General features: G+C 40.7%; 1 protein-coding gene across 2 annotated transcripts in view; it reads right to left on the bottom strand.

The window, feature by feature from the left end:
• MAP3K3 (mitogen-activated protein kinase kinase kinase 3) overlaps positions 1 to 25,634 on the bottom strand; it is a 56,360-nt gene that overhangs the window by 10,880 nt on the left and 19,846 nt on the right. For both annotated transcript variants that reach the window (XM_017668132.3, XM_017668057.3), the window contains 4 exons: positions 22,470 to 22,569; positions 18,769 to 18,882; positions 11,724 to 11,844; positions 2,588 to 2,721 (listed from right to left, as the gene is read on the bottom strand). In XM_017668132.3, coding sequence (XP_017523621.1) covers positions 2,588 to 2,721; positions 11,724 to 11,844; positions 18,769 to 18,882; positions 22,470 to 22,569 — 469 coding nt within the window. The remainder of the gene's footprint in view (positions 1 to 2,587; positions 2,722 to 11,723; positions 11,845 to 18,768; positions 18,883 to 22,469; positions 22,570 to 25,634) is intronic.

Genomic DNA, 25,634 nt, shown 5'->3' with positions numbered 1-25,634 from the left:
AAAGACAGATGCACCCCTATGTGTATCACTGCACTGTTTACAATAGCCAAGAAATGGAAGCAACCTAAGTGTCCATCAGTAGATGAATGGATAAAGAAGATGTGGTACATATACACAATGGAGTATTGTTCAGCCATAAGAAGAAAACAAATCCTACCATTTGCAACAACATGGATGGAGCTAGAGGGTATAATGCTCAGTGAAATAAGCCAGGCGGAAAAGACAAGTATCAAATGATTTCACTCATCTGTGGAGTATAAGAACAAAGAAAAAAACTGAAGAAACAAAACATCAGCAGACTCACAGAACCCAAGAATGTACTAAAAGTTACTAAAGGGAAAGGGACTGGGGAGGATAGGTGGGAAGGGAGGGATAATAGGGAAAAAAAAGGGGGCATTACCATTAGCAGACATAATGTGGGGGGGGGCACAGGGAGGGCTGTACAACACACAGAAGACAAGTAGTGATTCTATAGCATCTTACTATGCTGATGAACAGTGACTGTAATGGGGTATGTGATGTGGGGGGGACTTGGTGATGGGGGGAGTCTAATAAACATAATGTTCCTCATGTAACTGTAGATTAATGATAACAAAATAAATTTTAAAAAATGAAGCCAAGAAAATTAAATGAATCACACTTTTATTCATTCTAAAAATCAGCAAATAGATGCAGCTATTAACTAAATCTGATTAAAGAAAAAACAAAATAAACTTATCTTAGTTTCAGTTTCAAGAAAGTCCCAAATGAATATTCTTTCACTATATACTATGCTATTTCTTTGTTAAGTGGATTTATCTTGAATGGCCGGTTACTAGGAACAGTTCTTTTCAGCCAAAGAGGTGTGGCACTGGGGAAGGACCCAGGCATCCCCCAGTCACCACCTTCCTTGGCCGCTTTCTAAAATGTCTGTCCTCACTAGAGGTCTGATACTCTCATACCTTCCAGGCTAGGTAGGTCAAGAAAAGAAGTAAAAGGACCAGGGTATAAGACCATGGGGAGGGATAGAGACCAAAGGCAATCAAACTGATTTGCAATCTTAGATTTTATACTCCAGCTGTTGGCCAGAAGTGCTCTGGGAAGAAAAAATGGAAAGGATGGTCAGGAAAATATCCAAGGAGGAAATGTGCAGTTAAAAGCATCCCAGGCCACTGTTCTAAACATAAATTTATCTGGATGGCTGGAGTATCAGAGAGAGAAGAAGCAGTGTAAAAGGGATCATAGCCTATGTAGTTTGAGTAATGCTGTACAGGGATTTAGTTATTGAAAGGAAAGAAAAGTTTTAAGAATCAGTTTCAGGGGAAAGAAAAGTTACAAGAATCCATTTTGTGTAAAATCCTCCATTTGATGGTGCTGGCCATTCCACTGAATGATTTATCCGTAAGAAACTTCCCCTTTCCAGACCAAACCCTAAAATTTCTTAAAAGCAGGTATTTCTTCTTGGAATCAAAGCAAGCACATTGAAAAGACTTCAGAATAAAGCCAGAGATCTCACTCTAGCTGAGGTTCACTAAATCAAAATGCCATTTTCATCAAGTGAGCCACTAGTTTAAAAGCCATCATTAAAATGGATGAACAATTGTGGTGAACACACCCTAAGGTGACCCCCCCCCCCAATGAGTCACAGCCTTGTAAATCCCTCCCCTTGAGTACAGACAGAACTGGAAACTTGCTTCTAGTCAATTGACTATGGCAAAGAAGATGAGATATTAATTCCTGTGATTATGCTTCATTATATAAGACTCCATTTTTGTAGACTGGAGAAGAGATTCTCCTGATGGCCAAGAAGCTGCAATACTGTGAGAGGACCATGTGGCAAGGAACTATGGGTGGCTTCTAGGTGCTCAGAGTGACCCCTGGCTGAGTCAGTAAGAAAACAGAGATCATGGTGCTACAGCCATAAGAACTGAATTCTGCCAACAACCATGTGAGCTTGGAAGGGAACCCCAAGCTCCAGAAAGGAGTGCAGCCTGGCTGACACTTGAATGCTACCTTACATAACCCTGAGCAGAGGACCCAGGTAAGTCATGCCTAGATTCCCAGCTCTGGGAAACAGTAAAATAAATGTATGCTGCCTGTGGTAATATATTACATAGCTGTAAATATCTAATATAGCTGTCTACCATCATAAAGTTCACCCAAAGTAACCAATCCAACAGTGTTATCTGGAGATGGTATACTCCTAACTTTCATCAAGAGACAGTAAAACTAAAATATGGCCAATGGGAAAAAAAATCTTATCAGTTTAGGATTGGTCATGTTAAAACTGCTGAAATGACAGGTGGTTGTAAGGGAGGATACAAATAACAGAGCGGTGTTCTGCAGGGAGACTAGTGAGAGGACCACAGAAGCGGATAATTTGTCAAATGCCCATCCAACACCAAGGAGGCAAAGTAGTTCAGATCCTGTTTTGCCTGGAATTGATATTCGGCCCCTAAAGAATAATCCATATTTGGGGAGGCCTTGTTTACAAAAAAGCTACTGGATGGAGTTCAAGTCCCTCAGCTCTATACCATGCGCACTAAGGAAAACCCATTATAACCTTGGTCTGACACACTCCAAGGCACCCCTCGGCCCCCATACTCACGCACTGCTCGCTGGTCTCTGGGATGAACTCCCCCTCACTGTTGATGCTGGTGTAGGACCCCTGCCGGGCAATGCGCTGCTGCCGCTCAGGCACATACCCTGGGGGAGGAGAGCTTCGACCAGGATTCTGGGAGCCTAGAGCACAGAAATAAGAATTCAGACTACAGAGCTCAGGACGCACAGCTGGAGAGCAGCAGATATGGCACCAGCTCAGACCTGTTGCAGAGGCTGGTCAAAGTCCGGTTACAGCTCTTTTAACAGCCTGGAAGAGAGATCAGCCTAACAAAGTGCTGCGGCTCAACAAACTTTCTGAGCCTGGGGGGTCCTCCTTCTAATCTGAGAACCCCCAAGGAGGAAGAAAAATAATAAAAAGGTCAAAGAATGGTGGGGAGGGTTGGTCTCTGAAAGACAGTCTCTAAAGGGTTTAAACTATTATTTCAAGGTCCTTCAAGAAATTGATTCCTTCATTCTTCTGCATGAAGCCAGTCATTCAGAATATATTAGCTCAATTCAGCTATATGGAAGACATTTTAATGAATTCACTACCAAGAACACTTCTCATCTCCTATTGCAGGCATCAACACAGTATCTCTAAGGACCACTGACAAGGTGTGGTGTCTTGGGCAGGAAGGCTAACCTAGGTCTCTCGGCTGCCTGACTTTCCCACCTGACACCAAAGTACAAGCCAGAGACAAAACTGCTCTGAAAACAGGCATAGAATTTTGCTGAATTTCCAATTGCAGCACCTCACTCACAGGGTAGAAGTTACTAATTCTGAAATAAAGAGGTACCTGAGCCATGCCTTTCAAATGATCTCAAATAGCATGTGGAGGAAAGAGTCAGTTTGTCCAAGTTTTCTAAGCCTTGGCTTAGAAAATGAACTGCTCTGAGTATAAATTCAGGGATATTATGTCATGAACAGAGCAGTGAAATTAGCCAAGGCAATTTTTCTTTTCTTTTTTATATTGTTATTTCTCATTTAATCCTTACAACACCCCTTCAGTGGAGGTGCACTATTATCGTCTACACTGAGCAGAAGGGAAGCCAAGGCCCAAAGTCATAGAGTGACTTAGTGGCAGGGCTGCAGATAGAAAACAGGCTTTGTGATTCCCAGTGCAGAACAGCCAAGGCAATTCTGAGAACATAATTTATTTCTAAAAAGGGAAGGCATGCTGCTTAACACAGTGGTGTAAGGCAAAACTTCTCCCTGAACTGGCCAGGCCATCCACTCTTCATGAGTGATCCAGAGGATGGGGATCCCCATGCATCGGGAAATATGCCAGCCTTTCTTCCAGGATCAGGAGGGAGACTAATGTGGGGATTTCTTGACAACACAAGGCAGTGTCATGTTTCATGAAGCTCAATTTCAGAGTGATTCTATCCACAGTCACTTGTGAGTCAGAGGCCAGGGATGCAACATGCCATGTAGCCAAAAAGAGGGCTCAGAGGCAATGACAAGATGGAGGTAAGGGGAAATATAGATTAGGAATGAAAAAGCTATTCTACTTTTCAGTGGCCCAGCTGTCAAAGACCCATGTAGCTGGCCATTTCCCTTGACACGGTATCACAAAATTCTAGTGTATGTAAAAAAGATGGTTTTCTTAAGCCTTACTGGGCTTCAAAACATAAAACAATATTTAACACTTGGCTTACAAACATCTCCTGCTTCCCACTTCTGACTCTGATAACATTTTAACAGTCCACAAGTTCTACAGAAATTCAACAATGTTTACAACATAAGCAGCAGAAGCAACCTAAATAGGCAAGCAAGGTGTAGTGAGAAAAGCCTAAGCTTGGGAATTAGATGAAAGGGGTTCAAATCAGGCTTTGTCACTCATTAGCTGAATGACTTAAATAAAGTCTTGCCTAAATTTCCACATTTACAAAAATGGGGAGAACCATCTATCTCATAACCTTTTTTGGAAGTTTTAAGTGTGGTGGCACAGGTACACAGTAGGAACTCAGCAGAATTCCACTCCTTTCCTTCACTCTGTATGGCAGATAGAACAGGCTGGACTCAAGATCATTCTTCCCTTCTTGTATGCCTTCCTGCTCTTCAGAAGTTAATCAGCTAAAAGCTAGTATTTTTAAGACCCCCTTAGGTTCAGCCACTCAGATGTACCTGTGTGAGATTTGGATGACTTCCTGCTATCCCTGAGCACAGACCCTGAAGCCTTGGTTGTTCTGCAGCAGCATCAGAGAGCTCCCTCACCTGGTCTCCTATTTGCCCACTATCTTGGCACAGGTGCAGGCAACCCCGTGTTAAGTGGTGTGGACCACAGTGGAGGGGCATTGTTTCTGGATCTGGTGACTTCATGATTATAGAAGAGGGAGGAGGTCTATGGTGTGTCTTAACCTAGAGTCTGTTTCTCTCACTCTCCCAAAGAATCTGTAAGCCAGAATGTACACTAAATCTCTTCTTCCTGAAACTAGTTAGAGTGGATTGTGTTCTATGTAACTGGACCCTGACCAATATGCTCTGGAGTGAAAAGGTATTACACATTTGACCTAGAACAAACAAAAATGTCTCTTGTAAGGGATTGATCAGAGGGAAAGAAAACTAACTTATTGATGATATTCCAGACAGTGGTCCAAAATATCCCTAGGCAAGATGAACTGCCCTCAATCTGTTACATGGAATATCGAGGGTTAGATCTCCCTGGGATAAAATACCCATGATCCCCTGACACTCTTCCTTCTTTCACCAGCTGCCACTGAACTCTCCCCTGGTTTTGCAGGTGGGATGGGACTAGCTCACATAAGGCCAGCACTACAGACCCAGGAGGGGCTGGGGGAAAATAACAAAGGTTTTCTGAGCTTTTATTTCCAGCCAGAGACTTTCACTTTTTCCAATACACATTGCTGCCTGCAGAGAGCCAGCCTTGTTATCTGATGGGCAATGGGCCAGGGGCTATTGTGCACAGGCCCACAGCTTGGGGCAGGAAAGGGAAGTCTCCCCAAACCAATGGCTATCAGAGGAAGTGAATGGAAAAACCAGGAGTTGGCAGAACTGCTCCAGAGCATTTTCAGTTTTGTTTTTATCTTCATTTCAGAAATTGGGAGCCAATGAGACGTATAACAGCAGTGAAGAACAAGTGAGACAGGGACCTGAACAGGACAGGATACTGAACTGCTAAGACTCACCGATGCTCACATATTTACCAGCAGGGACAGCAGTGAGCCAGACAGCGCAAACCACAGTGCTATGCAAGACAGCTCATTCTAGGTCTCAGAAGGCAAGTGTAGTGGGGATTGGAAGGCTCTATGGGACACTCTTTCTTGGCATTCCAGCCTGATCTTGCTCTAGTCTCATCAGGCTACTTGTACCAAGGGACCCAATTACTTCGTCAGTTGAAGCAAAAGAGCAGAGTAGTAGTCCAGTGTGCAGAGCGGCCTACAACTTCACATGAAGGAGTCTAACATAAGGAGAAGGCTAGGGGTTTAGGCTGCCTGCTGCCTGCATTTCTCCCAGGGCACAATAGCTCTCTCCTAGCCTCCTTAACCCAGACTGGCAGAGTCAGAGCAAAACTCTATCCCTAGGATATGGTTGAGACTCTAACTCAAAGCTGAGAGATAGGCTCTCAGGTTCTCGCCCTTTATAGGAGACTCCTGTCAGAGCGCTTGATGCTGTCAGGAAGTTGTCTCTGCAGGGAATTCTAGGGCTTTGGGTCAGTGCTAATGTGCAGGTCATTGCAAGTACAAAGAGAGAGCTTTTTTTGGCCATCAACTATTTTCTCTAAACCCTGTTCTCTCTTGGGGGTCAGATGAGATGGGATGAGGGACCAAGTCTTTTTTTCTTTCTCAATGGAAAATTTGAACCAGCATTTCCCAATATGCTCACAATGGACCAGGCTGTGAAGAACAGAGGTTCTCAACATTTTCATTCCATAAGCCCCTAAGAATACCCTATATGTTTCAACTTTCAAAATTCCCATTTTATTTTGAAGGTGCCTTCATTACTAAACAGTTTCTGGTCTCATCTAGTATCACAGAATAATTTATAGCAAGAAAGGAGAAAAAAACCTGTGGAAATGAAAGAAGCTGACCTCTGCAGTCCTGGCTTCCACTCTTCCAAATCTGTAACTGGACTGGAAGTTTGTACTGTGCATCACTCTCCAACCCATTATTGCCTCGGGTGGGGGGTGGGGGGGGTCACTGTAAGTCATCTAATCTTTTCAACGTTCCTTTTTGTCCTTTGCCTGCATTTTCCTTCCTCTCCCCTCCTTTCCTCCCTTTCTCCTTGCCAAGGCATTATAAGCCCTCTGACCCGGACTCCCCAATTTATCCCCAGCAAGAGTCAGGTCTCCATGGTCCCCTCATTACCATCTCAATCTCATTTTTAGCCGTCTTTGTGTCTCTGCTCATAAACATGCTCAGATCTCTACCTAAAAATACCCTGACCTTATTTCTGCCACTCCCTGAAGCCACTAGCCCACCTTTTTTTCTTTCACAGCCAATACTCCTTGAAAAAACTGATGGCCTCCACTCACTGGCTGCTGCTTCTTTGGGGTTACAATCTGGCTTTGCCTCACTGTGGGATGCAATGGCAAGACAGATGGGATGCAGGAGCAAGATGAGGTGAGAACAGAAGCAAAGGCACTTAACATGATGCACTAGACCAAACAGGAGTTAGAATTTGGCAGGGACAAGTCCTTCAGTTGAGGTTTGGCTACATGGCTTAAGGACACCACCCAAGGTATTATGCAAGAAATGGTGCTTGAGCTCAGCTTCAAAGGTAGGTGCAATTTCTGTAGTCAAAGATCTTAGGAAGGGCATCTTCACATAGGGAAATTCCATCTGCCCACAGAAGTCTCTCTTTTGGGTTAACTTATTACTTAGTAGTTTGCTTGCCTGCTTTTTGTTTTTTAGCATGAACTAGTTTAACAGACTAACTGGCATTAAAAAAATTGGAATTCAAGGTATGTGTATTATGATGGAAAAAACAAAAAATAAAAGGTGCACAAGATAGCTGGTTTCAAATATTTGAAAAACTGTCATATGAAAGATAGTATCTGTTATCTGTGTTGCTCAAGAGAGCAGTACTAGAGTCAATGGGTAAAGTGAAAGAAGGCATATTTTTCAACTCAAAATAAGGAAGAACTTCAAACAAACAGAGCTGTCTGAAATTGGACTGGGCTACCTTGCATGTCCCCATTACAGAAAATGTTGCAGTAATGGCTGAATGACCTGCATGTTGCAGTCTCTTGCTGAATACTCAGAGGTTCATTAACGTTGGTGGGGGAGGAGGGCAAAGAATCCCCTCTCCTGTTGGTGGGAGACTGAACTGCTAAGGTTTGTCCTTTGACCCTGTTTCTACTACTAGGACTTCTCGTCCTCATGCTTTGCCCCTGACTCTTTTTTCTGCTTCCTTCTACATCCAGAAGGCCTACACTATACCAGCATAGCAACAGCTCAGGCATTTGTGGATAAAAATGACAAGTTGTCTTTTCTAGCTCAGACTAGAGATCTGAGCATGTTTATGAGCAGAGACACAAAGACGGCTAAAAATGAAAAGTACCAGCCTGTCTTTTCCAACCTGGCTGGAACTATGTAAGGCCTCCTCTCTACCTTCTCCTAATTTTCCTCCTACTCCTCTGGTCAGTCCCTTCTATGTCCTTCGCAGGTTCATCCTCTAATTTTTCACTAAGTGTTTGGGTTCCCAATGCTTAATCCAGGCCCTCTTCTCTTACTCTAGTCTGGGTTTAGATATTCTCATCTGGGCCCATGGCTTCAGCTTGACATCATTTCCTTTTTGTTTTTCTCTTGCCCTGACCTTCTCCCTTCTGAGCCAGAGACCTATATATTTAACTGTCCAACTGTTACCTCCTCTTGGCCGTCTTAAAGGCACCTCTAATTCAACCTGTCTGAAATATCAGGTCTGCCCCTTCTCAGCACCTGAAACCAGGTTCTCTTCTATCGTTCCTATCTTAGTCAAAGACAGGGCCATTTATCCAGATCCATAAACAAGTAACTTATCTCTTGCTCTTTCAACACTTGCAAATTCAACCAATACCATAGTTCTTGAACCTTTTAGTCTTAGAACCGTTTTGCACTTTAAAAACAGAGGGCACTTAAAGAACTTTCATTTATGTGGGTTACATAGATTGATACTGTAATAGAAATTAAGGCTCAGAAATCGTAAAAACACAGTAATACACAAGCACACATTCCATCACCTATCAGAGCAATGACATTACCTCTGGCACGTAATCTCTGGAAAACGACACTGTACACTCGTGAAAGAATGAATGGAAGAGCAAATCATGTTTTCGTACTATTATGAAAAAAAGTTTCAACCTGGCAGACCCCCTGTAACAATCTCAGGGAACTCCTACCCCAGTCCCCACTTGGAGAACCACCACAATGCCATATTCTGTTAATTTCACCTTCTAAATTTCTCAAGTCCACCTGGCCCTTCCTCTCTCCACTACTGTCACTAGCCTAATCCAAGCTTCTTTCATCGGGACTACTGCATTAGCCTAATACGGTTCCCTTGGACCCATTCTTGCCCCCCCTCCAGTCTACTCTCCATACTGTAGCTAGAGCAATCTTTTCAAACACAAATCTGAATATGTCATGCCACCTATTCCTCTTTGCTTAAAAAACGAAGGTGGATTTTTACTGCTGTCAACATAAGGATCAAAATCTTCATCACGGTCCCCCAGGCTCTGCCTCCCTCCAGAGTCTCAGCCTGGTCCTCCTCCCCTCCTCCCCAGTCCTCAGCTCTCCAGCCCTCAGGGCTTCTTTCTGTTTCTCAAACACACCATACTCCCTCTGCTATCAGGCCTCTGCACTGTAGCTCTCCCTGCCTACAACGCTCTTCCCTGTATCCCCTTTGCGAAATTCCCATTCATGCTCTAGCTCATAGCCTAAGGCTTGCCTGGTTCCAAATCAGGACACATTTCTCCGCTATACACGCTCACAGCACCACACACGTCTTAGTCATAGCCTATAAATTATATATTAATAATATCATGATAAGTAAATGTCTTCCCATGGGTCTATAAAGGCCATGGAGACAGGAGCCATGTCTTTTTTGCTTACTATGCTTTTGGCACAGAGTAGATATTTTGAATGAATAAAAATGCAGTCTGATAACAAGGTAATGTGATGAGCATTATAATGGAGATGGACATTTTCAGTGGCTTCCCACTGCCTACCAAACAAGCCAAAGTATAGACATGTGACCCAGACAACCTTTCTCAGACTTCTCTGTATCTCCTCCCAAACATATCAGCCAATCTGAAGGACAAGTGAGATTTCTACAGGCAAATAGTTAAAAGCCCTCTCCCCTTATCCTTCCCTATGGAGATCTTCCATAATCTCTAAAGATCCAGCTCAAACAGCTCCTCCACAGAAAGCATCTCCCACACATTCCAGTTAGGAATTCTCTCTCCCTTCCTCAGCTCTATAAAGGCTGGCAAGCTCTGCCCACTTCTCTTGCCACATCCACTACACTCCACACATGCTCCAAATCACCGGGCATTATGGGAACCCACCACTTTATTTTGTGATTGTGCCTGACAGGGGCTCTTTCCTGTGTCTGAACTACCTGTCTCTACTCTATGCTCAGTAAATCTTCCTTCGAGTGTCAGCTCCGATGTTCCCTCTGCTGGGAAAGCCCTTCTCCAAGGTTCTGTGCAGAGCTGTTTACTGTCTCCTCTGTGCTCCCCCCCCCGCCCCCCCCGCCCTTCCACATGCCTACCTTGTGGCATTCATCCTAGCTCAATGGCTGGAGCATAATGCTTACTCAGTGAAGGAGCCTAGGATCTATGTGTGCCAGGAGGCTGTGTTGCCCATTCTCCAGATAAACAGAACTCATTCCTCAGCATCCTCAGACAAGGGAAACTCCCCGTGTGGCTCCCTACACAGCATCTGGCCCTCCCTCCACACAAATCACAGGCTCTTGCTTAGTATCAGGCAGCCCAAGCATTGCCCATATCAATCTTCACTGCTCACTCCACAAATTAATGATGCTGCCCTCCTCCAGACCCTCACTCTGTACGAGGGCTCTGGAACAGAGGCCAAGCTGGTTATTTTCCAGGCTTCAAGGCACCTGGGTTATAGGGCCAGAGATATTCAGGATAGGGTCTCCTTGGTGGGGTGCTGGCTCTCTCTTCAACCAGCTTACTGAAAACAGCAATTATTCCCATTAGAGAAATTAAAAATGCATATACAGACTTTCAGCTTGGCAACACCCACTACCATTGGTTGCTTGAGTTCCAGAGATTACTCCAGAAGGCTAAGTCAGTGCCTCAGTAACACACTTTTCCTGCTACTTCCTCAGGAGGCTCATCACACAGACAAGCTCAATGGCAGGACCAGTGTTCAGACTGCCCCAAGCTCAGCTCAAGATCTTCAGAGAGCAGTTCAGTTTGATACAATTCTACTTGCATGGCTAGAACCTGCCTTCCTAGTGCAGGAGGGGTCCCAGCGACATCAGGGTAGCAGCCTTGACACAAATATTTGGTAAGGCCAGATTTTCTTCTTGACACAAATGCCACAATTTAAGGAATAGGCTTTTTTCTCTGACTCTGGGAAATGGGTCCAGGGCAATATATTGGATTATCTGGTATAATACAGGGACCTGATTTAGATTCCTTTCCTGGGGAGACCAGGCAGCAACTATAAAGCTTTCAACCAAGTTAGCCAACTGTATATACTATGTCAACAGTTTCCTGTCCTTTCCAGACAACTTGATTCTTAAAGAGTTTCATTGGTCAACATCTTCCTCAAAGCATAAGGAAGATGCTTATGCTCAGGAATCAAACAAGATATTTGAGGTCATAAGTTAAACCTGAACTTCACAAGTTCTTTGGGGAAACACTGGTCAAAAATCAGGGAGCACTGCTGCTGGAGTCTTCAAGCAGATGTTTGAGGATATCACTTTCTTAGGGATGTTTAAATGCAACTTGATTATGCTGTCACACCATTATATTGTAAACCATCTGAGAGTCAGGACACCGTCCCGGTTATTTCTTTACCCTGTCTCTCCAGATGAAAGCATAGAGGATTACTCTGTACAGAGCAGCAGTTGATAAATGTTTGATGGCTATTTTTCAATTAACAAGTACTTGATTATTTAAAAATACAGGAAGACAGGTTAGATGAGAGGGGGAAAAGGGTGAAATACTCACTGACAGAGAGGTGCCTGCTTCTGGGCTCAGGGGGCTGGTAGATGGTATTTATGTCTCCTGCAGACTGAGAAGCTTTGATCCGCACCTGCCTGGACAACCCGGAATGGGGAGAGGAACTGGTCTGCAAGATAAGAGGAAGAAGGCTGAGCTGTCTTTAAGCAGGCAGGCCACTAAGGCTCCCTCATGCTTCCCTAGGCCTCCTCTTGCTCTCAGCTGTCTTCATGTTTCCAACACCTAGCTTTCCCCAAATCTCACTCCTCAATCTGTTTTAGCAAATCACAATTTGTTTGACGTAGTTTTACAGCTTCAGTGATATATGAGCACTGAGACCCAGTGTCCCAGTTTCACAGGTGATGATCAGAACACAAACAGCTAACAGGTATTCCTATAACAATATCCCACACAGAAAAGAGTTGTAAATACACTCTCATAAAATTCTCCATGGGGTTTGTGAAGAATAGCAGGAAATTATTTCACCAGCAAGATCACCTGCTGAGTGGGGGATGGAAGAGAATGATGGCAACCTCCCTGCCCAAAATTCTGCTGATAAATATTTGTATCAATCTTCATATTCATGAGCATGTCTTTTCAAAAACAGGCTGCTTCTTCCCCAACCATAATCACTTCCTGGAAATTAAGGTAAGATCTCAGTTGCTTCATATTACCAGGGTTTATGCATGAACCATCTTAGGACTGTGTTCATCTGGGAAAGGCTGTCATAGGCACCATTCTGCCCGAGGTCAAAGACCTCGGAACAGGCTCAGCACCCTTACCACATCCACCCCCACTTTTGTACTAACCCAGTCAAGCTACCAGGTGAGACCTAGAGAGAAAAAAAAAGTAACAAAGGGGGACTTTGCAGTAAAAAAGCTGAAAACTGAAGCTTAGAGGTGAGCAAGTGATGTCAGGATGTGATTACAAATACACAGAGCACAACTGAGAGTGGGAATGGAAGTGGGGATTTATAAATAATTTGGATCAAAGTTTCTACTTGCTTCTCTTTTTTACCTCCCACAAGAAAAAGAAGTCCGACCTAAACAAACCATATCCTGCCCTCTAGGAAAAAGGTTTCCCACTCTCAGGGGCAAGTTTGGCTGCCTCCTTTAGTCTCCACACACCAGACTTTATCACATGCAGGGCTGTCTTGACAAACCGTCTTGCTCTAATGGGAAGTCAGAACCAAGGGGAAGTGAATGTTCTTGCTGAAGCCACCGATGTGCAATAGCTCCCTGCTGAGAGTCAGAAAGGAAAAAACAGTCAAAGCCACATACTAGGGAAGCAGGGCAGTGAAGAGCAAGCAAAGGCCAGAGCCCTGTGGTCAGAAAGCCAAGAGCTGCGTGATGAGCACTCCAAGGACACCCACTTGAACACAGGGACTTTACACATAGTAGGAAGTCAATTATCTTGGCAGCATGAATCTAAAACACACCAAAGAATACATAGTCTATACTCTCAATTTCAAAATCTAAAAGCCGAGACAGGAAAGTAGGTTCAACAGCCAGCACAAGCATAGATTTGTCAAAGGGAAAGCCATAGATGTGGCAACAGGCTGGAAAACAGAAAACAGGAATTAGTGAAAGTTTCAAAACAGCATTTCTCACATTTTAACGTGCATACAAGTCACCTGAGACCTTCCTAAAATGCAAATTCTGGTTCAGGAGGTCTGGGGTGCGCCTGAGAATCTGCATTCCTAACAGGCTTCCATGTGGTGCTGATGCTGCACACAGACCACACTTACAGTATAAGGTCTTAGGAAGTGAGTCATTCTTCAGTTTAAGGTGATGGTTCTCAACCACTAGAACTGCCTGTGGGGTTTCTGACACCTCAGACCAACTACTCAGAATCTTCAGGGATGGGGCCCAAGGATTAGTGTTTTTTAAATCTTCCCAATTTGGGTATTTATAATATCCAGTCAAGTTTGAAAACCCTGGTTTAATGGGATAAAAGAGAATAGCACAGTAAACAAAAATGAGGTTAAGGCAAGGATTTAGGGAGCCTTGAACAAGGCTTAGAAGTGGGAAAGAAAGGAAGGAGGAAGGTGGACAAGGAAAAATAAAAGGGGACTGTAAAAGAGTGAAAGGAGAGCCAACAGGGGTAAAGGGTATAGCTAGGAGAACATTCTAAAGATGGCAAAGAGAAGGTGCCATGTCAACCTAGACTCTTCAAAGTTGTAAAAAGCAAATTCAATGAAAAACTCACTGAAGGACTCTGTGGGTAGCAGTGTGTATAGCTGACACAAATAACAGGAAACCAAGTGCATAAAGATTGAAATGACTGGAAGTGAGGAGATGAGCAGCAAAAGAGGCTACAAAAATTGACCCAGAAGTTATCTTGAAAAAAAGATTTGGTGATAAGAAACAAAAGGAACAAGTGGACTCAACTATGCAGGGGGAAGAGGTGTGTGTGTGCAAGGTTGCTTTAGTTTGGTCCATGGGAACATAAGTTGAGAAATGGCACCCTGGATCTCACCAGTCCTCTGCTTTGATGGTGGCACCAAGAGTCCTTGCACAAAAGAGCATGATAGTTATGACAGTTGTGGAAGCCTCCAGGTTATTTAATAAATTTACAGCTTTAATATCCATAAATTTATTAAAAACCTATAAAAAGAAATTTTCGAAGCCATAAAACTTCAGAATAATGGATGCCATGTTTGTACCACTTATACAAATTCTTATTTCCTTATTCTTTTAAGATAACCCCCAATAATCAAAGTGTTTATCCAAATTGAGATTATATGAGTACCCTGGGCTTTCAATATCCCTACTGTTCAATACTTTTTAGAGTTTGGTTATATATTTGCTTAGACTGCCATTCCTGATTAAAGAGTTTCAGGCTTTCTAGGCTATTCGCATATAAAAGTGATCCCAACCCCTTGAAAATTCTGTCTTGGACTTTTCCTAGCTCAGTTATCTTCTGAGCTGTGGGGAACAGAATAATACAGCATCTCTAGTTTTCCTTCTGGGTAACATTGTACTTTCAGTTCTGCTTCTAATGAACTGTAGAGGAAACTGGGTGAGGTTTTCCAAGGACCACAATAATTCTAAGATCCCTTTTCTGGATGGTAACCGATAGGTACTCAACTATAAGTCAGAACATCTGGATTCTAGATTAGCTCTGTCACAATATACTGCCTTACTTTGGGTCCAATTTATGAATTTTTGAGACTCCAAGTCTCAGTTTCCCCAGGTGTAGACTAGTGACAACAGATGCCTGGCCTGGACCCCTCAAAGTTGTAAGAATTGAATGGGAGATGAAAGCACCTCATACATGTAAGGTGTTACTATTTTTCATCAGGGACCAGACAGAAGCTGTTCTGTCCAGGAACCTTTGTTCTATCTTCCTGCACTTGCCCCATTATTTTAAGAAAACTAAAGAAGAATTATCCTTGATATTTTGAACTTAAATCATAGACAAGATAGTGTCAAACTCATTGATGGGAAATTTGGGACATGAGCAACATTTGGATGAAATGATTAGAAGTTTATTTTTGTCAGAGAGAATCTAACAAAACAAAATGCCATATTCAGTTTAAGGTGGCTAGGTAGTTTTTATCATATTCAGATATAAGTGACAGAAGAATGTTAAGCTTGAGATTACTTTATGACAGCAGAAGAGCTGGGTCTAGGAACTGTAAGAGGCTCAAGAGCAGAAAGATAAATGAAGAATTATATGTTTACATGTTTAGAGCAAAAATCTGTAATAGGAGTAAGTGAAGAATTGATGGTCCAGGCAGAGGTTATTTAATAAATTTACAGCAGAGGTCCTAGGCAGAGGTCTAGGGCAGCAAGAACTACTAAAGGAGTTGAAGTATCTTAAAATGGCAGTAGAAAGCAAGGCAAGAGAGAGGCTCTTTAGACTAAGGTGAGATTCTGTGATTACCAAAATCCAGTTCTCAGGTAAAAACAAAAAAACTCATCAAGAACTGGCTAAGACATGGTTGTGGCCAGAGGACGTGGCATAGGTACAATAATATACCTTGCCGAGGGATGAAGACAGAGGCAAGATCAGAAGCTATCACAGAAAGATCAGTAGAAAAGGAATCCAGAGAGAAGACAGGAATAAAAAGGGAAATAAAAGTTTGTGGTGGTAACAAAAGGTAGATGAGGCAACAGACTGCTTCTCAGCTACGTAGAGAAACAAAGTGGCTGACAGTTACCAGCAGAAGGAAGTGAAGACCAGGAAGATATGATATCCTGGAGCAGTACACTCAGGTGTTATTTGTGGGCTGGTGCCAGGCCACAATCTATGGTGTACCAGTCCTCCACAAGGTAAATACAGAGACGGAGAGTAACTCTTTACAGATTTCTATGGCAATCCGGCAAAGAGCCTATGTCTATTAAAATCTAACAATAAAAATTATGTGCTTGTATTTTGTAAATATTTTTCCATTTCGTTTTCAGTTTTTGTATTTTAAAAAACAATTGGTCCATGACAGACTGGAAATTAGAAGAACAAATCTGGTATTTCATCACAGACAGTTGGAGAACTATTCTAGAAGTAGGATTCCTGAGCACACAGCAATTTTGGATCATGATACTTCTGTTTATTAAAAAGCCTAAAGTCTAGCTGAGGAAGTTCTCAAGGAAAGACCTCATTACCCCTGCTAGTCTTAAATATTACATATCTTTATAAATGCAAAGAATAGAAGCAGCTTAAGTATTCCAACAGTAGCAAAAATAATTTAATTAAATTATGGTATATCCACTCAAGGGACTTATGCAGCCTTATAAATTATAATTATGAAGATTTGTATACTGACATAAAAGTGTGCATGACAATGCTAAGTGTAGCAAAAAATAATAATTTAATTAAATTATGGTATATCCACTCAAGGGACTTATGCAGCCATATAAATTATAATTATGAAGATTTGTATACTGACATAAAAGTATGCATGACAATGCTAAGTGAAAAAATAGATTAGAAAATTCATGTATGAATAGCATGATAATACTTAAAATATGTATACGCATGGTCAAAGACTAGAGGGTCATATGCAAAAATAAATCAATCAACATGTTAAGGTGACAGGATTATATAAAATGGTCTTTTTTTAAAATTTTGTTATCATTAATCTACAATTACATGAAGAACATTATGTTTACTAGAGTCCCCCCTTCACCAAGTCTCCCCCACAAACCCCATTACAGTCACTGTCCATAAGATGGTCCTCCTTTAAGAAATTATTTACAAAAAATTATACTGACTTTACCATAATTTTTAAAAATATAGGTAGGTCCTTAGAAAGAGAGGCATCAGTGTGGCATTTATTTTATGCAAAATCTAATGTAACACCATGAGTGTCAGAGCTCTCAAGGTCATCTTTCAAACAGCTCAGTGTGTTACAGAGGTATCTGTAGCTACGTGTACCCCTTCATGGATGGGAAAGTGGATATAAAGAGCCAGTTATCTATCCCTTTTTATCAGAGGGGTAGAGAGATCACAATTAGGGATACTAGCTTCCCGTCAAGCAATCATATCATTGAACCAAACCCCAATTCCAGCATCTGCTGTAAGGAAGGGGTTTGTGGAACATGATCTCTGCTTGACTCTTGCTAACAATTCAAGAACCATTCACTATGTTTTCTTAAGAAGATGAGTAGAGAAAAGGTTCCAAAATAATAGGAATCTCAAGGAGCTTACAATCTTCTGGGGTAAAACTTACAAATACGCAACAACTAGAGGGCAATCACTAGGCAACCTATAAACTAGTGTGAAATTATATCCAGTGACTAATGGAATAGAGAATAGTCAAAATGGCCTGAGTAAAAAAATACTGACCAGATTGTAGAAGGTTAATCAAGCTAGGACCTAAAAAAATAGTTATAGCCATGGTCTGGCAAAGAGGGAGAAGGAAGAGCTGCAGAATGGGGAGAATATGCTGAAGAATATAGAAAGATGAGACTAGGGAATTGAAAGCAATGGTTGGTAATAAACCCTGGATGCTAGGCTAAATTTAGATCTTATATGATAGGCAATAAGGAAGGACTGTGAGGAGCAGGTGAGTCACCTGACCAGAGAAATAAAATAAAATATTTTACCTCAGAATACTTCCCAAAACATTTTCAGGAAAAAGACCTATTTGGGATAGAGAAGACCAATCCTCATGCACAGGATTCTTCTATAACATTAGAAAATGTTTTCTTTATTCTATTGTTTCCTAACTGTGTCCTCCCATATCTCCCCCTAATCAATAGGACAGCCCAACCCCATAAGGCTTTTTAAAATAAATGGTCAGAATGAGCACCATTCCATCTAAGCTGTCCTGGTGTGGGGTACCCTGAGTTCTCATGCAGCAATGTCAGCTGACCACAGTTGGCTGTCTTCATAAGGAAAGGAAAGATTGCCAAGAAACCTTCATGGACATGCAGCTGAAGAAAACTGGTGGAAGAATCAGTGCTTAGAAGACAAACAGATAATAAGCATTCTTGTGAGAAGTAGGCTCCCCAACAACCCTTTAGGAAAGGAAACTGCATAAGGGATAATTCCTCACTTCTGACAGCCCCTGCAGATTGCCTGCCACTTGGTAAGGCAGCAGCTGGTAAGTTATAAGAGGCCCTCCAGCCCACGGCCTTTTCTCCATTAAACAAAAGCAAAGTTTATTTCCTATATGTGTCCTAAGGGAAAGGCACTGTTGCTGAGGAATTGTGGGAGTTGGGTTTACAAAGCATGACAGTCTCAACATTCAACTCCTTGACAGCCTTTGCTAATCAGCACCCCCACACTTATCAAATGTGTCTTGGGGTCCAAATCTAAATGAAAGAACGTTAAATACCGAGAAAAATAATTTTCTCCTTTACCATAAAATGTTTTCCTTCCTCCCACACCTCAAGCCAAGTAGTTGCAACCTTAACACTGACAATCTGACTTCCCAGTGAAATCAAATGCACAAGGAGAGCTGGTCACTGATGCAGTGGGCTGGGCCATGCTTATGTTCTCAATCAAGATGTGGCAAGGAAGACAAAATTCTCTCAAGGAAGCAAGGGGAACTCCTGAGACAGCAAGCTTTGTCGTTAGCTACCTGGCCATAATAGGGGCTGCTTACATGGTTTCTGTCCTGGGACAGCAGCAATATCCTGAGGCTTTTCATGCTTGAGCTTCTATCCAAAATGTCAATTGCTTTATCAAGATCATCTTGGTTCTTCAGTAGGATGGAGAGCTGTACCACAGGACACAGAAAAAAGGATAGCATATAAAATATAAGTCTTCAGTTTGTAAAAGTAAGTTTGGAGGAAAACCACCTCACTGGATACTATGGGGGTCTTAAACTGAAACCACAGAAATATTTTCTTTTCCTTTTCTTTAAGTGTGCAATTCAATAATTGCTAGTAAATTTACAGAATTTACCAACATTCAATTTTAAAACATTTCCATTGCTCCAAAAATCTCTTGTACCCATATATAATCATTCCCCCTTCTTCCCTCTAGCCCCAGGAAACCACTTATCTATTTTGTCTCTATGGATTTTCCTTTTCTAGACATTTCCTATAAATGGAATTATACAACTCATACATATTCAAATCATACATATTCTTTTACATCTAGCTTCCTTCACTAAGCTCAACCTTTTTGAGCTCTTCTGTGCCGTAGTACATTACCAGTACTTTGTTCTGACATATTTTCTGAAAAGAGCTTCCTCTCTAAAAATGTGCTTTACTCCAAAGCATTAAATCCCAAGCAATTATAGCCCCCGTATTTCTTCCAAATTAAGCAGTAGAATCATGTCCCACTCTATCTACACTGACATTAACAGAACAATCGGAAAAGGTACAGGAAGTAGAGATGGCCAGGCAGAGGATGAAAACTGTTACTCAGTAAGAACACAAATTTAGATCAAAGAGCAGGGTTTAGTATCTTAATGTTACAGAGATAAAAATCAGTGACTAGAGCCCAAAAACTATCTCTTCTATTTCATTACACCCAAGTACTAAATAGAAGGTCCCTGAGGGTACAGATAAGTCTTACTTGATATTAAAAACAGGAGACATTACAAGTATGTAGTATTAAATGATGCAAAAGTACACTTTGCCTAAGACCCAGCAAATACCAGATCCTATATATTTGTGGCACACACAAAATAAAGCTAAAGTCCAATTGATTTCTTCAGTTCCTAATTTACAATACAAGGGGATGAGAACTCTAAATCCTGGGCCAGGAAAAAGCAAATAGTAAGAAGAACATTTAAAATAAAACCTCAAGATAACCTATGGAATGGGAAAATATTCTGCATATCATGTTATATTATAAAGGAATTCCTTCCTGGGCAACATTCAAGGCAGGAATAAATAAAGACTGTGGGGGTAGGGAGAGATAAAAGAAATAACTGGACTAGGTATTAACTTTAAAAAAATTAAAGCTACAATTTTGCAAATGTGTAATAATGGTCTAGTAACCAGAATACATAAGAACTCATAATTCAACAATAAAAAGACAAATAATTTCCTTTTAAGTGGGCAAAGGATTTGAATAGACATTTGTTCAAAGAATATATACAAATGGCTAATAAACACATGAAAAGATGCTCAACATCATTAGTCATTAGGGAAATGCAAATCAAAACCACAATGAGATACCACTTCACACCGACTAGGATCTATAAACAACAAAAAAGTGTTGGCCAAGATGTGGAGAAACTGCAACCTTCATACATTGCAGGTAGGAATGTAAAATGGTGCAGCCAATGTGGGAAAGTTGAGCAGTTCCTCAGAAAGTTAAAGCACAATTCCACTCCTAGGTACATATTCTAGAGAACCAAAAACATGTGTTCATAAAGAAATTTATATACAAATGTTCACAGTAGCATTATTCATAACAGCCAGAAAGTGAAAACAACACAAGCATTCATCATATCCAGATAGTGGAATATTATATGGATGATATAAGGAATGAAATACTGACACACGCTATAACATGGATGAACCTTGAAAACATTATGCCTATTGAAAGAAGCCAAACACAAAAGACCACATATTGTATGATTTCATTTGTAGGAAATATTCAGAATAGGTAAATCCAGAGATACAGGAAGTAGATAAGTGTTTGCCAGGGGCCAGTGAGAGAAGGAAATGGGAAGTCACTGCTGATGGGTACAGTGTTCTTTGGGGTATGAAACAGTTCTGGAGTTAGATAGTGGTATTTGTTACACAACTCTGTGAATATACTAAAAACCACTGAATTGTACAGTTTAAAAGAGTTAATTTTATAGCAGGTAAATTGTATCTTGATAAAGTTATTATTATAAAAATATAAATGCAAATAAAGTGTCAACAGACTTTCCATTTGTGGTTCTCAAATTCTGACAAGGTGAACTTTAGAGGGCAAAGAAAAACAAGGGTTGAGGGATTTTAAATTACAACTTAAATTAGTCAATTCTTGGTCACTGACATTAGTGAAGTATGGAAAGACAGCATAATCTAAAACAATATTTATATTTGGCTTTTGAATTAATATATGCATACATATGTGTTTAAAGGAATGCCCAACATTCTGGGCAGCCACTTTGTTGGCAAGTGAGTTTGAAAATGGATTTTGGGTCATCTGGAATTCTTAACAGCAATATTAATAGAAAAAGAAATGAGTACTAAGTTGTCCAGAAAAATCTTTACTGAAGATCATCTTCAATGCTGATTAGCTAGCTGACTTTAGCCTTCCTTCCTTCCTTGTTACTGAAGTTTGAACCTAGAAGTTCTATGGATTTGACATTTATATTTTTTTGATTTTCATATCCTGTATTTAAAATGTTTCAGTATACATACTTGGAAATACTTAACATCTGTATTATATATTAACTATAGAGTTAGGGTTTATTTTCCCAATCTGCTGTTATTTCCAAAAGCAAAAGATCAAATAAGTCTTATTTTTGTTAGCCATTTGTACCGTATCCAACTGTAGTCATACATTTTATACATAGGAGACCAGGGAGTTTTCAGCCAACAAATCTCAGTTCCTACAGATTTCAGCCCCAAACTATAGAGAAAATTCTTAACTCTTTAACCAGTAAAATAAAACTACACAGTAAGGACCTGACTCTCAAAGAGCCATAATGTTGCCTAGCTTGTCTCACCTGCCAACTCAATTCCCTCAAGATACATGCTCTTGACTAGGCACAAACACATGTTCAGTCTAATGCAAAACATCAGCCTAAGCAGACTATAGCCTCTAATACTTTCTTGGAGCTGGGAAAGCAGCCAAGCAACTGACAAGTCAAAAGAATTCCTTCCTGGGTGATGTTCAAAGTATGAATAAATAAGGGCTATTAAGGTGTGGAATAGGATGAAGAAGAGTTAAAGAAATTACTGGAGTAGGTGCTAACTTTTGAAACAAGCTTCATTCACAAGTTAAACTCTGAGAAAAGAATCTGGCATTTATGACTGTCAATAAAGGATCTACCCACCAGTTTCCACACCTCCCCTGCTGAACTCTCTGCTTCTTGTTAAGGCTATGCTGGAAAGAAAAGGATAACCAAAAAATGTAAAGGAGACAACATAAGCCTAGCCTTGATGCTATACCTGATTCTACGAAGAAGTATACAGCTACTGGCACTGAATGAGCAGGAAGAATGGAAACAGCTATGTAATCTCCCATGTAGCAAAAAAAAGAAATACCAGAGTTATTTGAATTAAGAAAAGAGGCTCCAGAAAATGAAAACCTACAGATGATATTAGAGGAACAAACTAGGAAATCCCCAGTTAAACAGAGAGAAAAAAGGCAGGCACCTGTCCCCACACCACCCATCTACTATCTTACCTCATTGTTCATGTAATGTAGATCAAGAGGCTGCCCAAACACTGTTGTCACCTTGTGCTCCACATCTTCATATCTCACAGGCCGGCTGAATGCTATAATTCTGAAAAGGAACAGTAAGTATGGTTAATTGTGTATTTTAAATGTAATGCTTCTGAGTGATACCTTCCTTTTCAACATCGGTTCTCTTTCACACAGTTTGCCTTTCTCTCTGTTGTCTCTTTTTCTTCTCTCACCTATCTCTCACCCTTCTTCTGAGCATCACAAACACCACTCAATCCCAATTACTGTTTTATCACTTCATCTTGGACCTTTCTGTCAATGACAGTTGAGTCTCATAGCAGGACACCTGGATTTCAAAACTATATTCCAAACAGTCCTGTTAGGAAGAAAACCTGGAGATTGGAAGGTCTTTTCCATTGTTCATTTTTGAGATGCCACAGCAATCTCATTACCAATTATCCCTAGAAGTGAGATTTCTTAACACAGAGTCACAGGAATTTCCCTTGAGTTGAATATATGCCTGATCAATTTTCTTAATACATGTGGGCACATTAAGTCATGTTGATATTGACACTTTTCTAGATAGACTCATTAGGTTAAGTTCAGAGAACAATTTCTATAAACAGAGGGTAGAATAAGAACTTGTTCAAAGAAGTATTAAAATGATTCATCACCAAATGTCACAGCAAAATTTAAAAGTGGGGAAAAATGAAACAAAATTGGTATCATGTTAATAATGTTAAAGGTAGGTGACAGGTCTATGGAAGTTTAGTATAATATTCTCTCTACTTTTGTGTGCGTTTTAAATTTTCATAATGAAAAGTTTTAATGAATGTATTAGCTTGAACTATATGAATCTGCTGACAGTAAACAATTTTTTATGTACAAAAGTAACAATTTTATATGGGTCCAACCCAATACTCTAAAACTTAAATAAGTTAAAAAAAAATAAGCAAAGAGCTCAAAGAAACAGAAGAAAATATCAGAAACTCACATATATATATCTCTCTCTTTCTCTCTCTCTCTCTACACACACACACACACACACACACACACAGAAAAAATGTATTAAAAAAATAGAGTGGAGCAGGTCTTCCCAAGCATTACATAAAATACATATGACAAAAAGGAAGAAGATAGATTTGACAAAAATATTTAAACTTCTGATGGCAAAATAAACCATCAACAAAGTTAAAAAAACAAATGTCAAGTTTGGAGGAAATACTTGCAAAAATCACTAAGAAAGAACAATCCAACAGAAGTGTAGGCATGGGGTGCAATAACACAATTCACAGAAAAGTTACGAATGACTAATAAATACCTGAAAAGATACTTATGATATAATGGGGGGAAATGTATATTAAAACCACCTTCACCTCTCAGCACACCTAGGCCAGATGAAATCTGACTAGCTTGTGGTGGAGTCACACACTGGGCCATGGAGCCTCCATAGCTCTTGCCCTCCTCCATGTTTAGAGGAAGAATGTGTGGTTCTTTCACATCTTCCCAGCTCCCCCCAGAGTGGGAAGTGGTATAACCAGAGGAAGAAGCAATAAACCGCAGGAAAGAGGGATCTGAGCCACTGGATGTTAATGGGATCTAACCAGATAACTTCTTTAATGTTCTTTTGTGCCCAGCTGGCTCAAATCAGTGAGCAGCATAAAAGCCTTCATTACCTTGAACCGCACTATTCAATATGGAGCCACTAGCCATATGTACTTACTTATATTCAAATTAATTAAAATTAAATTTAAAAATGGCTCCTCAGTCCTACTTGCTATATTGCAGGTGGTCACTAGCTGCATATGGTCAGTGGCTACTATACTGGACAACACATAAACATTTCCATTATAGCAGTAAGTTCTATTGAACAACATTGATAGAATACTACTACAAACATAATCTATCCTTCACACAAACAGTACCATCTCAGGACAATGATTTCTCCATAATAACCTTTCATTTTTAGAAATTATACTGCTGTATATATTAGATTATATCTACCAGGAAATCCATATTGTAATCCTTGTATTTTTTCCCTCAAATCAACTATTCCAAGCAGTGATACTGTTAGGTGCTATCTAGATATGGGTGTTTTCTGGAGCTTTTTGAGAATGGCTTTCTATTAACTTAATACCAAATCATACCCTCCTTCACCGGAACCTCAGCAACAATTCAAGAGGCTGCCAAACACTGCTGTCACCTTGTGCTCCACATCTTTGTATCTCACAGGCCAGCTGAATGCTATAATTCTGAAAAGGGGCCAGCCTTTCTGAATAAAATATGAAGATACCATTGAGTTATACCCTAGCACACTGTTAGAAAAGGATCAGGCTCAGAGATAAATTCTCCTTATTTGGCCTGGCAATGAGCCATTCAAAACCCCCAAAAGTAAGTCTGGTCAAGATCAGAAACCAGGACTTTCAGGGTTGGTAAGATTTAAGATGCTGCCATCACACTGAATAACAGGCAATTTTAGGCCAGTGCTTCAAAGAGGGGTCTAATACCTTTGACAGCCACCCCTACCAGTGTTCAGACATGAAAGTTTTCAAAGGAAAGGAGATCCTAATCTATAGTCTTCCTCTTTGCTCCCCTAAAATTAAAATGGAGGAGGGTTAGGAGTCTGGTCCACATACTTCTAAAGCAAAAGAAAAGTCAGCCCACCAGAATGGACACTTTGCATAAACAAATGGATAAAGTCACTACTTCTTTCCTCTTTTCTGTAAACTCTAATTTAATTAATTCTAATGTAACATTTAGATAGAAATGATCCATTTTCCTTGTAAAAAGTAAAGAAAGCCCACAATAACATTCTCTACAAAACCCTAAAACACAAAATACATGAAGCCAGAGCTGTCTGGTACAGAGCACTTTCAACTTGGCTTTCCTGAACCAACTTATGAAGTCCTCAATTCCACACATAGTACACAAACAGTGAAATGTCATGGCTCCTGAGAACAGCTCCATAAAAAGAGAATGTACAGTTCTCAAAACCTTGATACCAATATTCTAGTGCTCAGGGCCATTCCTGCCTGACCACCTTAAATACTTGTGGTTTCAATCTGGCAGTGTTTCTGAAACTGAACACTCACACTTTCTCAGTGTATGTCTGCCACTGTAACTGCATACCACTTGGGGAACAGGAATTCACAAGAGCGTAACTGC

Source organism: Manis javanica, chromosome 4 (assembly GCF_040802235.1).
Source record: "Manis javanica isolate MJ-LG chromosome 4, MJ_LKY, whole genome shotgun sequence".
NCBI classification, from domain to species: Eukaryota; Metazoa; Chordata; class Mammalia; order Pholidota; family Manidae; genus Manis; species Manis javanica.
Note: the sequence above shows the minus strand (reverse complement) of the source record. Positions and strands in the feature narration are given on the sequence as shown.